Source organism: Sturnus vulgaris, chromosome 25 (genome assembly GCF_052056855.1).
Source record: "Sturnus vulgaris isolate bStuVul1 chromosome 25, bStuVul1.hap1, whole genome shotgun sequence".
Taxonomy (NCBI): Eukaryota; Metazoa; Chordata; class Aves; order Passeriformes; family Sturnidae; genus Sturnus; species Sturnus vulgaris.
This window is the reverse complement of record NC_142267.1, coordinates 7,010,979-7,026,798: the sequence shown is the minus strand read 5'-3', so window position 1 is coordinate 7,026,798 and position 15,820 is coordinate 7,010,979. Positions and strand designations below refer to the sequence as shown.

At 58.8% G+C, this 15,820-nt stretch overlaps 2 protein-coding genes across 6 annotated transcripts in view; both read right to left on the bottom strand.

Moving 5' to 3' along the window:
• Window positions 1–221: 221 nt before the first annotated feature.
• MFAP2 (microfibril associated protein 2) lies at window positions 222–10,452 on the bottom strand. Of its 5 annotated transcripts, none has more exons than XM_088178842.1 (10): window positions 8,914–10,452; window positions 8,672–8,734; window positions 5,475–5,561; window positions 3,869–3,955; window positions 3,319–3,345; window positions 3,159–3,245; window positions 1,169–1,210; window positions 936–1,023; window positions 764–837; window positions 222–553 (listed from the first exon to the last, which is right to left on the bottom strand). In XM_088178842.1, the coding sequence occupies exons 1-10, from the start codon at window positions 8,990–8,992 to the stop codon at window positions 450–452; spliced, it is 738 nt and encodes a 245-aa protein (XP_088034968.1). In that variant the 5' UTR covers window positions 8,993–10,452; the 3' UTR covers window positions 222–449. The 5 variants fall into 5 exon arrangements, with proteins under 5 accessions (XP_088034968.1, XP_088034970.1, XP_088034969.1 ...); XM_088178844.1 differs by lacking the exon at window positions 8,672–8,734 and adding an exon at window positions 8,782–8,850 and having other exon boundaries at window positions 10,084–10,452; XM_088178843.1 differs by having other exon boundaries at window positions 10,084–10,452.
• A 144-nt stretch (window positions 10,453–10,596) lies between these two features.
• Window positions 10,597–15,820, bottom strand: part of ATP13A2 (ATPase cation transporting 13A2) — a 20,084-nt gene continuing 14,860 nt past the window's right edge. Inside the window, exons 22-29 of the mRNA XM_088178840.1 lie at window positions 15,046–15,156; window positions 14,651–14,730; window positions 14,183–14,335; window positions 13,997–14,093; window positions 13,238–13,461; window positions 12,423–12,574; window positions 11,810–11,982; window positions 10,597–11,700 (exon numbers count right to left, since the gene is read on the bottom strand). Of these exons, the coding sequence (XP_088034966.1) occupies window positions 11,530–11,700; window positions 11,810–11,982; window positions 12,423–12,574; window positions 13,238–13,461; window positions 13,997–14,093; window positions 14,183–14,335; window positions 14,651–14,730; window positions 15,046–15,156 (1,161 nt within the window). The 3' untranslated portion in view covers window positions 10,597–11,529. The remainder of the gene's footprint in view (window positions 11,701–11,809; window positions 11,983–12,422; window positions 12,575–13,237; window positions 13,462–13,996; window positions 14,094–14,182; window positions 14,336–14,650; window positions 14,731–15,045; window positions 15,157–15,820) is intronic.

The following is a 15,820-nucleotide window of genomic DNA, read 5'->3' as shown; positions in this document are numbered from 1 at the left end:
AACGGCCACTCCAAACTCGAGCATTTTACACCCCAACGCCCCCTAAACCCCCCAGACCAAATCGTACCCCCTATATGCAGGGCTGGAATTGTTCAAATCGCCAGAACAACCCCCCCCCAAATTGGGAATAATCCCAGAGGAAGGAGCCGGAAGCCTCAGGGCCCCTCCGACGCAGGGACCGGGGCTTCCCCTCCACCACAGAACAGAGAAAGGCACAAAAATAATAAACCCCCCCGTTTTAATCATTATGTGCACAAAAAAAAAAAAAAAAAAAAAAAAAAGAAGAAGAAATCCCGGGATTTCGGGGAGCTGCTCGTTCATGCACGGGATCTCCAGGGCGCGGGGCCGGAGCAGGGCCGGGATCCCGGGGCCGGGGTCCTGGAGCGGGGCTGGAGTCCCGGAGGGGGGTCCCGGGGTCCCAGAGCCGGGTCCCGGAGCGGCCCCGGGGCTCAGCAGCCGCCGCAGCTGCGGGCGCAGGACGCGCCCACGGTCTGGCACAGCCCACTCGTGGCCATCACCCCGCACTTGGAGAACTTGTCCCGGCACAGGTCGGCTGCGGAGAGTGAGGGATTGTCCCAGGATGTCGGGAAAACTCCGGGAGAGCAGCGAGGGAAGCCCCCCAGAGCAGCCGCACCCCAAAGCGCGATCCCACTCTTGTCCAGGGGGTCTCTGCGGGACCAGCGGGATTTTCCCCTCCCCAGAATTATGGGAAAAGGGGTGATTTGAATGGGGATGATCCCGATTTTCGGGATGCCCCTCTCACCTCGCAGCAGCTCCTCGTGGGCGCACACGGTGCGGACGCAGATCTCCTTGTTGATGACGTACACCCGGCGGAGGCTGGAATTTTTTTGGGGAAAAAAAGGATGAGGATGTAAAGCAGAGGGGTTCCCCAAACCTCCAGAGGGATCAGGGAACGTTTCCCCTGCCTCACGCACCTGTAGAAGCAGATCTCGTTCAGGCACTGCTTGCAGGGCTTGTGCACGGAGTAGAGCCGGGTGCAGGGGTACTGCTCCTCCCGGCAGTCTGGGAAAACGGGAATTCCCGGGAATTCCTCAGCCAGCTCCTCCCCCCGGGCTGGCTGTCGCCTCTCGGGGGCACAGCCCGGCTCCAGGGCGGGGAGAGGGCGCCCGGAGCCATCCCGGAATCGGGGGATGGGATCGGCACTCACCGAGCGGCCCCGGCTCCGTGGGCTCCGTCTCGGGCAGCGCAGCTGAGAGGGAACAGGGGGACAGGGGACAGTAGACAAGGGGACAGGGGGACAGGGGGACAGGGGGACAGGAGACAGGAGACAGGGGACAGGAGACAGGGAGACAGGGGACAGGGGGACAGGGGGACAGGGGGACAGGAGACAGGGGACAGGGGGACAGGGAGACGGGACAGGAGACAAGGGGACAGGGGACAGGGGGACAGGAGACAGGGGGGGACAGGGGGACAGGGGACAGTAGACAAGGGGACAGGGGGACAGGGGGACAGGGGACAGGAGACAGGGAGACAGGGGACAGGGGACAGGGGGACAGGGGGACAGGGGGACAGGGGGACAGGGAGACGGGACAGGAGACAAGGGGACAGGGGACAGGGGGACAGGGGACAGGAGACAGGGGGGGACAGGGGGACAGGGGACAGTAGACAAGGGGACAGGGGGACAGGGGGACAGGGGGACAGGGGGACAGGGGACAGGAGACAGGGAGACAGGGGACAGGGGACAGGGGGACAGGGGACAAGGGGACAGTAGACAAGGGGACAGGGGGACAGGAGACAGGGAGACAGGGGACAGGGGACAGGAGACAAGGGACAGAGAGACGGGGGACAGGGGGACAGGGGGACAGGGGACAGGGAGACAGGGGACAGGGAGACGGGACAGGAGACAAGGGGACAGGGGACAGGGGGGCAGGGGGCAGGGGGCAGGGGACAGGAGACAGGGGGACAGGGGACAGGGGGACAGAGAGACAGGGGGAAAGGGGGACAGGGAGACGGGGAGACAGGGAGACAGGGGGACAGGAGACAGGGAGACAGGGGACAGGGGACAGGAGACAAGGGACAGAGAGACGGGGGACAGGGGGACAGGAGACAGGGGACAGGAGACAGGGGACAGGAGACAGGGAGACAGGGGACAGGGGGACAGGGGGACAGGAGACAGGGGACAGGGGGACAGGGAGACGGGACAGGAGACAAGGGGACAGGGGACAGGGGGACAGGAGACAGGGGGGGACAGGGGGACAGGGGACAGTAGACAAGGGGACAGGGGGACAGGGGGACAGGGGGACAGGGGGACAGGGGACAGGAGACAGGGAGACAGGGGACAGGGGACAGGGGACAGGGGGACAGGGGGACAGGGGGACAGGGGGACAGGGGGACAGGGAGACGGGACAGGAGACAAGGGGACAGGGGACAGGGGGACAGGGGACAGGAGACAGGGGGGGACAGGGGGACAGGGGACAGTAGACAAGGGGACAGGGGGACAGGGGGACAGGGGGACAGGGGGACAGGGGGACAGGGGACAGGAGACAGGGAGACAGGGGACAGGGGACAGGGGGACAGGGGACAAGGGGACAGAGAGACGGGGGACAGGGGGACAGGGGACAGGGGGAGACAGGGGGACAGGGGACAGTAGACAAGGGGACAGGGGGACAGGAGACAGGGAGACAGGGGACAGGGGACAGGAGACAAGGGACAGAGAGACGGGGGACAGGGGGACAGGGGGACAGGGGACAGGGAGACAGGGGACAGGGAGACGGGACAGGAGACAAGGGGACAGGGGACAGGGGGGCAGGGGGCAGGGGACAGGAGACAGGGGGACAGGGGACAGGGGGACAGAGAGACAGGGGGAAAGGGGGACAGGGGGACAGGGAGACGGGGAGACAGGGAGACAGGGGGACAGAGAGACAAAGGGACAGGGGAGGGAATTTCAGGATGCCACAGAGGCCTCTCCCTGCCCCTCCCCTGGATTTTGGGGCTGGAACATCCGTGGGACCCAGCAGCGATTCCGGGGGAGCACAGCGGGGCTGGGGGTGCAGGGAAGGGACCGAGAGCCCCTCTCGGGACAGACGAGGCTGTCACCCATCCCGCCGGGCTGTCACCCACCCTGGGGACTGTCACCCATCCTGGGAGCTGTCACCCATCCCGCAGGTCTGTCACCCACCCCGGCGGCTGTCACCCACCTGGGGTCGGGGCCGGCACGGTTTCCTGCTGGGATTGCTGCTGGGATTGGTACCGGAACTGCTCCTCTGGGGCTCGGGGGGTGACATCTGCAAGGAGAGACCCAGTGCAGGGACACCCCAAATTCCTGATCCCCCCAGCATGCCCCAGGGAAACACTCACCGTGGTAGTCGTAGTAATCCTGAATTTCTGGGGATAAAACAGAAACAGGCTGAGGGAGGGTTTAGGGAGAATCCTCATCCCGTGGGGGTCAGGAGCGGGAAATGGCATCCCTGGAATTCCGTGGGGGTTCGGGAAAACTCCCTCCAGCCACTCCAGGGATGAGCCTGGGCCACTTCCCACCAGACAGGAATTTGGGATGAGTAAAGGTTCCAAAAATAATTGGATAAAGGTTTAATAAAGACTTGGATGAAGGTTTAATAAATAACTGGATAAAGGTTTAATAAATAACTGGATAAAGGTCTAATAGATAAATGGACAAGGGTTTAATAGATAAATGGACAAGGGTTTAATAGATAAATGGACAAGGGTTTAATAAAGAATTGGATAAAGGTTTAATGAGGACTTGTCAGTGAGAGCAGAGGGAGGAGGTGGAAGGTTGGGAATTCCGGGGGTGGGAGGAAGAGGATGGAGCACAAAGAGGGACCCGAGCACTGGGTGTTTGTCCAGGGAAAGGAAGGGAGGCAGGAGAGAGGTGGGCAAGGGCTCTCACCTGCCTGCTGGTCGTACTGGGAGTACTGGGCTGGCTCGGGATAGGTGATGCCCTCGAACCTGCTGAACTGTCCCTGCACCAGGAGCGCTGCAGGGTATGGGAGGGCATCAGTGGGGGCACAGGCACCCCATGGACACCACAAACCGGGATCTGGGATTCCCACAGACACCCCAAACCGGGGTTCAGGATTCCCACAGACACCCCAATCCGGGATTCCCAGGGGCACCACAAACCAGGGATTTGCGATTCCCTGCTCCCACCATCCTCAGTCCCACCCCTCTGTCGCCAGGGCCGTGTGGCCCCAGGAGAGCGGGAGGAGGGTTTGGGATGCTCAGGGATGCAGGATCAGCCCCAGCTGGGGATCCCTGCAGCATCCAGGTGATCCCAGAGGTGATCCCAGAGGATCTCATGGCCCCGCTGGCCCCCAAGCCCCTGGGTCCTCTCTGGGCTCAACCTGCCGTGGATCCGGGGGGGAAAGGCTCCAAATTCAGCCTGGAGGAGTTGAAGGGATCGGAATTCCCGGAAAGAGGGGATCAGCACACGCTCCATCCCTCCGTGTCCTGGGGACAGGAGCATCCCTGGGCCGGGAATGCTGCCGGGATGGGGTTTGAGGCTCCTGCCCCCCTCCCCTCGCCCCCGTAACGTTTTCCATGTGTCCTTCAGCCTTTGTGTGGAGCCGGTTTCACCCAAAATTTCCTGGCTCTGACTCCGTCCCCTCCCTGCTCTTTTCCATCTTGCCTCTGCCAGCCCCTCTGGGGGATTATAAATCTAATTTTCCTGGATTTTGTCCCAGTTTTGTGCCACCTCCGTGTCCCCACGGCGGGAGGGACTTGCTTGGTGCCTCGTGGCTCCAGCTCAAAGCTGTTCTCAGCCTAAAGATGAGTCGGAAGTGGGATTTTGGGGAATAACAGTGATGGTGCAGCCACCCAAAAATCATTGGAAGTTACGGCCACCTCCTGATCATCCCTCAAACGATGCTTTGGTACCGAAAATCAACACTTTGTGCCCTAAAAATGGATTTTGGGGGGCTTTGGTCCCCCAAATGAGGCTTTGGGTAAGAAAATTGAATACTTAGGTCTATAACAAAGCTTTGGCCTTTAAATTGGAGGCTTTGGACTTTCAAAACTGAACTTCGGGTCTTAAAAATGAAGTTTTGGGCATTAAGATGAACCTTTAGACCTCAGAAAGGGCGTTTCGAACTTAGAAATGAGGGCTTGTACCATAAAAAAATGAGGTTTTCAACCACGGAATCAGAGCTTTGGGCTCCAAAGGTGAAGATTTGGGACCTAAAACTTATGTCGAGGGACATAAAAATAGTGTTTTCAGACATAGAAAGGAGGGTTTGGGACCTAAAATTTAGGGTTTGGAACATTAAAATGAAGTTTTGGGAAGTAAAAATGAAGTTTGGGGGGACACACACACACAAAAAAGGGATTTTTGTCTCTATAAACGGAGTTTAGACCCTAAAATGAGATTTTGGACCTTCCAGATGTGCCTCGGGGTATAAAAATTAGGAACTCCAGTAAGAATGGAACTGGAAGATGCGGGTTGGGACGTGCGGACGGTGACGGGGTGCGGGGGGGTCACCTGGGCCGGGGACACTCACCTGGCAGACACAGCACCAGGACCTCCGCCGCTCTCATCCTGCTGGAATGCCGGGCCGGGAGCGCGGCCGGGATGCAGCCGGAGGAGTCTGGATGTGAAACAGAGGGAATTCAGAGGGAGGGGACACGCAGGGACACTGCCCCCGCCCCCGAGGCGCCCCAGGGAGCTGGTTCTAAAAAAATCCTCCCGCTCAGAACCCTCAGAAATCAAGGAATTTCCCCAAAAACGCTTCCCGCCCGTCCCCAGGAGATTTACAACGACCAAGCCCTGGAATATCCCACGGGCAGAGCAGGCAGGAGAAACGGCAGGATGGGATGGGGGATCGCTCCTGGGATCATTCCCAGAATGCAGGATTGCTCCTGGCATCATTCCCGGAATGTTGGGATCACTCCCAGGGTGACAGGATCACTCCCGGGATGCAGGATGGCTCCCAGGATCATTCCCGGATGTCGGGATCACTCCCGGGATCACTCCTGGATGTCGGGGCTGCTCCCTGGGTGCCGGGGGTCACTCCTGGGATCATTCCCGGATGTTGGGATCAATCCTGGGATGTTTGGATTGCTCCCAGGATCTGGGATCACTCCCGGATGTCAAGATCACTCCCAGGATCATTCCCAGGATGTCGAGATTCCTGGATGTTGGAATCACTCCCAGGGTGTCAGGATCACTTCCGGGGTGTCGGGATCATTGCCAGGATCACTCCTGGGATCTGGGATCACTCCCGGGCTGTGGGAGGAGAGGGCCGGACCCCTCGGAGTGGAACTTTGGAGATCCTTTCCTGACGTTTCCAATTCCTTGGGAAAGGAAATTTTTTTGGGAGGATGCTGCATTTGCTCAGGCATCCCCTAAATCCAAAGGAACATGGGGATTTGAGGAGAAAATCCCGGATTTTGAGAATAATCCCGTGGGGTTTGGTGGTTCCCCGGCGTTTTCCAAGCCTGCTGTTCCCGGTGGGAAGAGGGGCCAAGGCCGGGAGCCCAGGGATGCCAGCTGCCCTTCCCCCATCTCCTGACAGCTCCAGGGGGAAAATCGGGGGCAAAAAGAGAAATTCTCCCGCAGAACTCCTCTGAAATCCAAGGGAAGGGATCTGAGAGGAGCCCTCTGGAATTTCATCCCTGCAGAGGGGGAACATCAACCCCCTGTGACGGGAGAGCTTCCCAGCCAGATCCCGGGGGAAATGTGGCTCCAGCCCAACACTCGAGAAGGGTCAGGGGGACCGACTGCAGCAGCTCTGGGGTGTGGGATCCTCCGGGGATCCCATTCTGCACCTTCCAGGGCTCCCATCCAGCTCCGGAGTGTGGGATCCTCCAGGGATCCCATCCCGCTCCACCACTGAAGTTACATTTTCCAGCCACCCACGTCACTAAAGGCACCTTCCAGGGACCTTGTCCTGCACCTATTCCATCCATCTGTCCCCAAAATCCTTCTGGTCACCTCGTCCTCTCCACCACCATCACAGCACCCTCAGGGACCACGTACTGCAGCCTCACCAAAGCCCCTTCTCCACCACAGCTCATCCCATAGGAATCCCCCCATTCCCAGGACTGGAGCCACTGGGGATGTTGATTCCAGACCCTTCCCAGATTTGGTAATCCATGGAGTGGGTCTCAGCCCCGGCTGTCCCTGGGTGAGACACGTCCTGCCTGCCCCCAGGAGGCCTCAGACGCTCACTGAGCCGGGCTGGAAGTGTCCCGGGATAAAAGGGATGGGGGAGGAGCGGGATCATCGGTGCCTCCGGAGGCTTTGCCAAGCCAGCAGACCTTGGATCTGGGACAGCACTGGGGGGGCTGGGGGGGCCGGAGGGGCTCGGGGTGCCCACCCCGAACTCTGCTGGTTCTACAGGTGCCAGGATCCTGTGGGATGCCAGTGCTGGTGTTCTGAGGATCCAAATAATCCGGATTCAGCACCCAGATCCCAGCAGAGATGGATGGATGATGGATGGATGGATGGATGGATGGATGGATGGATGGATGGATGGATGGATGATGAACGGATGATGGATGATGGATGGATGGATGATGGATGGATGATGGATGGACAGACAGACAGAGCCACTCCCCCCAATCCTCCCCCCTCCCAAGGACCCGGCTCCCGAGTGCCCTCCCTGTCAGCCCCGTTTCCAGCTTGCACAGCTTCTCCCGAGCTCCAATTCCCTGAATTTCCCCCAAGTCTTGGCCGGAGCTCGCAGGGTTTGGCCGCGGCACGGGGACAGTCGGGTCACGTCTGCCCCGACGGCGACGCCAACGGCTGCTCCCGACGGAGACCCAGGAGCGACGCCAAAGTCCCTACGATGTCCCCACGATGTCCCCCCTCCCCCAAGGCCACCGAGGAGGGGATGAAGCCGCCTTCATCCCCATCCCCTCGTCCTCTCCCGCTCGGGCTGCTCCCCGCCTGGAGGGCCCCGTTGTTCCCCCCTTCCTTTCCCTTCCCCAGGCGCCGCTCCCTCCGTGCAGGGGTCCGGCGGCTCCGACAGCGCCAGATGTTTTTGCAACTGCACATCTGGGAACAATCAACCCCGCAGAAAGAACACCACAGTCCCTTTCATTCTGCTAAACCCCACCTTCTTCCCCCAGCCTTTCCCCCCTCCCCCAGCTTTTTTTTCCCATTTTCCTTTCTTTTCTTTTTCTGTCTTTTTTTTTTTTTTAAAAAAAACCTCTCCCATTGCCAGAGAGTGGGAGAACAAAGGGCATATTAAAGGATTCCAATTTTTGTGGCCCCTGGACAGAGGTAAAGTGCTCGGTGCCCCCATTCCCGTTTTCACACATCACCTTTTCCCCAGGAGCCCGTCCCCTAAAACAAGTCGGAATAAAAGATCCCTTTTCTACAGTCTCTTTCCAGGATGGAAAAAATCAAAAAACAAACAAACAAAAAAATCATCCAACAAACTCACGGCTTCCTCTAGGATTTGGGGTATTTTTAGACTTTTTGGAAGTGGTTGAAAATCTCCAACAACTGTCAGGCCTCAAAGAAGGGCCCCCTCCCCCACCCTGTTGCCGTTCCTCCAGCACCCCAAAAATCAAGTGGGTTTGGCTTTGTGAGGTTAAAAAGTTGAAAACAACTTTTCCAAGCTCCCGACCGATGGAGTTTTTCAGGTGATTTCACAAAGCTCCCAAAATGGGGGTTCAGCCCCGTTTGCTGCTGGGGAGGGTCCCTGGAATTCCTGGGAATTAGGGGGGCTCTCCCTCGCCTGGTCCTTACCAGTGAGTGCCGGCTCTGGTCTCGCCCACCGCCTCGGTCTCCTCTCTCTGCTTCCCCAAAACTCTTGAAATGAGAGTAAAAAAAAACAATAAACCCGAAAATCCTCCTACCTCCAGCACGGGGGATCCGCTGGGTCCTAAAGCCACACCTGAGCCGGCCCCTTCCTCCTCCCGCGCTGCCTGGGAGGGGGAAAACCGGGAAAAACCACGAATAACCACAAATAATCACCCGGGAGAACGCACCGCTGCCAGGCCCGCCGGGGATGGGGTGCATTGTTGTTTTTGGGGTTTTTTTCCCCGGTGGGATGAGTTCTGAATCCATGGAAAAGCAAGGAGGGGGGAGGATCCCGCGCGGAGCGGGGTTTGTGGGGCTGCAGGGAGGGAGAGATGAGCAGCTTAGGGGATTTTTCTGGCACCTCAGAAAAAAAAAATTCTGTCAGCGTTTGGAAAAAAATCACTGCACCTCCAAAATCTGGGATCCTGGGATCACAGAACCCCTCCCGATCCAGGGGAGGATCCCGATCTACCTCCCCATCAGCGGGGAGCTGTAGCCCCGACGGGGTTTATCCCGGGATGGAGCTGGATAAGGACCCAAATCCCCCAAATCCCGCTTTTCCCACCCGGGCCGGGGTGCCCGAGGCCCTGCAGCTCCCGGGGCCTGCGCGGGCCCCCTTTCCCTGCTCCTGGCGCGTTCCGGAGGATCCCGGCGGGATCGGGATGATCCCAAAACCCCTCGAGCTCGGCGTGGACACAGAGCCAGAGCTGGGGAGTGAATCCTGCAGGTTTGGGGTGAAAACCTAGGAAAGGAGCAGAGGGAAGGGGCTGGGATGGAGGGAGGAAGTCTCTGGAGATGGGAATGGGGATGAGCAGAGATTTTCTCCCCTGGGATTGGATTCCGAGCAACCCACGCTGGCTTGTGCCGAGGGCAGAACACCAGGACAGGGACTGAGAGCTGCAAAATGCAGGAAAAAAGGGATCTTCAGAGCAGGATGAGAGGTAGACGGGGCTGGAAAGTGCTCCCACCTCCTCTCCTCTGGTTTTCCAGGCTGAAGGATGGATAAAACCACCCAAAGGACCCCAAAACCACCTCGGCTGCTCCCACTGAGCTTCTGCCGGCCCCCAACTGCAGCATTACCCTCACCCAGCCCTGTTCACCTCCATCCAGAGGCAGGAGCTGCCTGTCAATAATTAAATGAACTTTACGACCCCCCCGGGGCTGGGAACACCCTCCCGACCCATCCAAGCCAAACACCTCGGAGCGCAGCGGAAATTCCAAGGGGAAACGGCTCCGGGTGCCTCTGCTTTGAAAACCGCCAAGAACGGGCAAAACTCAGCGAGGGCTCTGAGCGTGGAGGGATTTTCCCGGCTCGGGAAGCCTGAGTTAACAACCGCAGCCTTCAGGAAACCTCTTACCTCTGCCTGTGCCTCATTTCCTGACCTAATCCCCAGCTCCCGAGGGCAGAGAGGCGCCGCCGGCTCTCGGAGGGGGCTCAGACTTTCCATGGAAGGAATCCCTGCACGAAGCAGCCCGAGGTGCTGGGAGGCCGCTGGAAAAGGCCGGGAGGGGGGCGCGGGCAGCACAGACCAGGGAGCTGCTCTTCCCTTCGGGATGCGGCATCTCCGGCTCCCGGCTTCTCCTCGGTGGAAGGAGCGAGGTTTCGGAGTCTCAGCCAGGACACCTGGGCTTTTCCAGCGAGCATTGTTATTTTCTAGGAAATTCCAGCTGGAGAGAGGATGTTCAGCTCGGTTTGGGCTGCAGGAATCCCAGCGGTGTCATCCCTGGCTCCAGTCCCTGCTTTCGAGCATCGAGCCGAGTGTTTCCCAGCCCGGCTGGGAACGAGGTGACCCCGAAACCTCTTTGTGCTCCACGGATACTCACCCGTGCCATCCCGAATCCATCCCCAGCGGGCAGCACGGACCAGGAGCCAAGAAAATAAGAGTTAATTTATTGGGCCAGACCCGTGACAGCCCCGGCCGCAACCCGCGAGCGGAGCTGTCGCCTTCCTGACAGCTCATATGGCCTGAGGCGTTGGGGAAAGAGTTAAAAAATAGAGAATTTATGGGGTCTCTAATGCTACAGAGGTCCCATCCCACAACAGAGTTGCTCTGCCCAAGCATTCCAAGCGGAGAAGGGGCCCAGGCGCTGGGGATGGAGCAGCAGCCTTGGCAAGCTGAGAATGGGGACTGTAAACTTCCTACACATCTAGAGGGGACTGGGGATCACAGTGACACAGATGGGGGTGCTGGGAACATCAGGGACCTCCTTCCTGGCAGCCTGGGCCGGCCATGAGAGGCCCAACTGGCCACGGTGGCCAGCGTGGGAATGGGGGAATCCTGCAGGAAGAGCGGGGCTGGATCCTCCTCTTCCTCAGAATCTTCTCACCCCTTCCTCCTCCACCACTGCTCCTCTGGGCTGTGGCCAAAGAATCAGCATGGCCACATGATCAGTGTGGCCATGGGTTCACCGTGGCCATGGGATCAACGTGGCTGTAGGATCAGTGTGGCCACAGGATCAGTGTGGCCACGGGATCAGTGTGGGAACAGGATCAACATGGCCACAGGATCAGTGTGACCATGGGATCACCGTGGCTGTGGGATCAGTACGGCCATGGGATAAGTGTGACCATGGGATCACCGTGGCTGTAGGATCACCGTGGCTGTGGGATCAGTATGGCCATGGGATAAGGGTGACCATGGGATCACCGTGGCTGTGGGATCACCGTGGCAATGGGGTCACCATGGCTGTGGGATTCACATCTGTGATGCCGAGGGATCCCGCCCACTGCACCCCTGCTTTTTCCGGGATAAATAAATTAAGGAAGCGTCCGAGGGCTGGGGCAGAGGGCACAGCTGGCACTGCTATCTCATGGCCAGGGACATCCTGGGTGTGGCAAACAGGGGCTGGTCCAGGGGCGGCCAGGACGGCTGCTGCTGGCTCAGCTCCTTCTCCAGCCTCTTGAAAAGCTTCTTGGAGGCTTTTTTCTGGCGCAGCCTTCGGAAGCAGCTGAGCAAGCCGTGATCCAGGGCGGTCTAGGGCCAGAGCCAGGAAGGAAATGGGGTTGGGTGAGGAAAGAAGAGCCCCGTGCCCAGCTGGGGAAGCTCCACGGGGATGCCCCATCCCAAAGCCCCCCTGACCCACCTCCAGCACGAAGGCAGCGAAGAAGTTGAGGGCAGCGATGCCCAAGAGGAGCAGCTTGAAATTGAAATCCTCGATGGGCTGAAGCTTCAGTAGGGATTTGGGAAAGCCCAGTGGGTACAGGGTGAGCCAGATCATCAGGCCAAAGAGCAGGACAAGGACAAGCAGGAAGAGCACTGCGGGTGAGAGGGTGCCTTAGGCTGCAATGCAGGATGTGACCAGAAGTATGTATTCTACCACCAGCTGTTAAAACCAGGTGGGACAGTGTTCTTTATCTCTTCCAGGACCCATCCTTCCTCCAGGAAGATATCTTCTGTTAATGGGCCACTGAGTCCCAGTGCATGACTGATAAAATTACATCATCCCATTGGGAGATGCTCCACCCGGGGGAGGAGTCAAGCATTTCCTACCTAGATAAAAACTGAGATTTGGAACAGAGCAGCCTTTTCCCACTGGATTCCAGAGGAAGACTAGACCCATCTTCATCACCACAAAAGCTTCATAAGCAAACTGCGCCCTTCTCTAGGACCCAGAGGGGCTGGGGTGAGGGGCGAGAGGAGGGGGGCTGGTGGCTCTCGGTGTCCCTGTGTCCCCACCAGTGTCCCTGTGTCCTCACCGTTGGTGTAGAGTGGCTCACGGAAGGGGTAACCCTTGGACATGGCCACGGCCAGGATGAGGTACTGGAAGCCGCTGACGCAGAACAGGACGGTGTTCTCGTAGTTGGGCAGGTTCTGGGGCGCTGTCACCGTGCTGTTCAGGGGGATGTACCTGGGCCAGGGGACAGGGGACAGGGTCAGCAGGAGAGGCCAAGGCAGGGTCTGCATACCACCCCTCGTTCTCCATCGGTTACAACTTTGGGAAGAGCAGGGGCAGCTCTAGTCTCTGCTCTGGGACCAGGGACAGATCCCTTGAGAATGGGAGCTGGGCCAGGGGGGTTTAGATTGGAGATCAGGAAAGGTTCTTCCCCAGAGGGGGAAGTGCCCAGAGTTCCCAGGGAATGGGCACGGCCCCGAGGCTGCCAGAACTCCAGGAGCCTTTGGACAGGGTGGGATTGTTGGGGTGTCTGTGCAGGGGCAGGATTGGATGATCCCTTCCAGCTGAGGATATTCCACGGTTCCCTGTCTGCTACCAGATCCCAAATCCCAGGACAAACCCCAGGCTCTGCCATGGCCTCGGCACCATCGCCATCACCAAAGCCCCAGAAAGCCAGGACAGGTTCAGATAGGATATTGGGAGAGATTTCCTCACAGGAAGGGCTGCAAAGCACTGGAACAGCCTGTCCAGGGGAGAGTGGAATCACCACCCCTGGAAGTGTCCAAAAAACCCTTGGACGTGGCACATGGGGTTTAGTGGTGAACAGGGACTGATGCTTGGTCTCCATGACCTTTTCCAACCCTGGAATCACAGGATTCCCAGATTTCAGGCCCTCACCAGCTCTGTGAGACAGTGATGAAGTAGCTGAGGACCTGCACGGCGATGAGCAGGGCTGTCTGCAGCAGGAGGCTGCCCAGCACCAGCGCGCTGATCAGGGCTCCCTGCGGCCGCTGCACGCCCAGTGCTGGTGCCGGCCCCGTGCGACCCATCAGCACGGCCACTGTGGTGGTGATGACCAGGTCGAAGAACAGGAACTGGAAATCACTCAGGTTGGTGTTGATCTGGGCAAGAGGGAAGGGACAGGCTCAGACCCAGCTGGGAACGATGCCTCAGGATTTCAGCTTTTATATTTTCATGTATTTGTAACCCTGCAGTTCTTTAGTTGTAATAACTCTAGACTCCACACACAGCGTCAGCTGCTGCTCTCCCATTTTGGTCACACACAACAATTCCTCTCTGGGCTGGGAATCAAGGACACTTCACTGCTTCAGGCCCCAAAAAATGTAAACAAAAGGGAGTTGGGGGAGCAAACTTGGGGTAAGTTACTTCATTACCTGAAGCTGTAATTGGAGGATTAACTCCCAATATGCAAATGGACCAAACTTATAAAAGTATGAGAACCTGTGACCCATGGTCCATTTTTGGGTGTAGCTCCTGGGGGGCTTCATCTCCCCTAAATGTACCTGAAGGCCCTTCAATAAATACAAGTGCTTTTTATTCCCCCAGCTTTGTCTGGGTTCTGTTTCAGGTAGCCCCATTAAGGCATCGGTAGCCAAAGAATTCCCGAGAAAAGCAGGGATTCGGGGTGGGACTCACGGTGTAGAGCAGGAGCACGGACACGAACTGGACCAGGCTGTACAGGGCCATGTACTTGAAGACCCCGAAGGAGGTGACCAAGGAGCACCGGCCCTCCCTGAGGGGGGACACGGCGTCACCACCGGCCAGCCCTCCCCGGGAGCAATCCCGAGGGGACAGCGGCATTCCCGGGGTTCCCCCACTCACCGGATCACCCTGGGCACGCACTCGATGGTGGCCACGCGGGAGGTGAAGGGCGAGGCCACCGACGCCTCGGCCTCGGACAGGGAGATGCCGACATCGGCCGCCCGCAGCGCCCCGCAGTCATTGGCACCATCCCCGCACATCCCCACACAGTAACTGCGGAAAAGGGATCCCAAATTCCTCAGGGAATGGGATCCCAAATTCTCAGGGAATACAGGAAAGGGACCCCACATTCCTCAGGGAATGCAGGAAAGGGATCCCACATTCCTCAGGGAATGGGGAGAAGTCCTGGCTCTGCCCAGGGAAGCAGTAGATGCCCCACTCTCGGCTGCAGTGACCCAGTGGAAGTGTCCCTGCCCATGGCATGGGTGCCACCAGGCGATATCTGAGGTGTCTCCCAATACAACCCACCCCGTAATTCCAGGGTTCTTCCCCTGGATCCATCCCCTGGATCCATCCCCTGGGACTTACTTGAGCTCCTGCAGGCTGCTCACCAGCTGGGTCTTCTGCTCAGGCAGCATGCGGGCAAACACGGTGGCCCGGAGCAGGATCTGCCAAGGCAGGAGCATCCATCAGAGAAAGCGGCACTGCCTGCTGGGCAGGGCCTGGGAATGGCCAGCAGGGAACTGGGAATGGCCAGCAGGGAATAGGGAATCTCCAGCAGGGAACAGGAAATGGCCAGTAGGGAACAGGGAATCTCACACCAGCCAAAGAACCCCTGCAGGGAGCTCTGGTTTGGAGTTGTGAGGCTGCAGTGGGAAGTCCCGGTGAGGCCGAGTTGCTGAAACGTTCCCAATCCCTCGGGAAGGTTCCCAATCCCTCAGGAAGGTTTCCCCTGCTCATCTCGGGTTCCCTGCCAGACTCACCCGGGGCAGGAGGTCGGAGAAGTGCTCACACACCACCTGGAAGGATTTCCCGTTCAGGGCCAAGTGGCAGTGCCGGGCTGGGAGGGAGGAGCTGTCCTGCTGCTGCAGGCCCTGCAGGAAAACAGCTCCAGCTCTGCAGCCCCAACCCCTGCAGAGTGCCCGGAGCAGCCAGGACCCACCTAGAGCAGCGGGAATGGCTCCCCAAAATCCCAATTCCCAGTGGAGCTGTCTGTGGTGCAGGGCTGGGCTGACCCAGCCTGGAGCAGCGGTAATGGCTCCCTGAAATCCCAATTCCCAGTGGAGCTATTTGGGGTGCAGGGCTAGGTCCATGCCCATCTGGAGCAGCTGGGAATGGCTCCCTGAAATCCCAATTCCCAGTGGGGCTGTTTGGGGTGCAGGGCTGGTCCCCCATGCCAGCCCGGAGCAGGACCTGGCAGCATCCATGGGGAGGTGTTTGGAGCTGCCATTGCAGCCTGGATCCCTGGATGTGCCCTAGTGAAAGACAGGAGCAGCAGAACCTCTCCCAGAGTATGGATTTATGAGGAGCAGGATCACAGCCTTGACTGCCTCCAAGGCTGGAAAAGTCCTGGGAAGGTTCAGGGCCAGTTGGAGCAGCCTGGGAAGTGGAACTGGATAAGCTCTGAGGTCCCTTTCAACCCAACCCATTCTGGGAATCCAGGATGCAGAGAAAGCCGGATTTGAGAGACTCCATTTTTCAGATATCAGGAAGAAATTCCTCCCTGGGAGGGTGGCAGGCCCTGGCACAGGGTGCCCA

Coding starts and splice junctions, on each gene's coding strand:
- MFAP2 (XM_088178841.1), bottom strand. CDS start 8,992: ATGGATTCAGAACTCATCCCACCGGGGAAAAAAACCCCAAAAACAACA. Junction 1,211..3,158: donor CGTGCCGGCCCCGACCCCAG/GTGGGTGACAGC, acceptor GTTCCCTCTCAG/CTGCGCTGCCCGAGACGGAG. Junction 838..935: donor AACGAGATCTGCTTCTACAG/GTGCGTGAGGCA, acceptor AAAAAATTCCAG/CCTCCGCCGGGTGTACGTCA.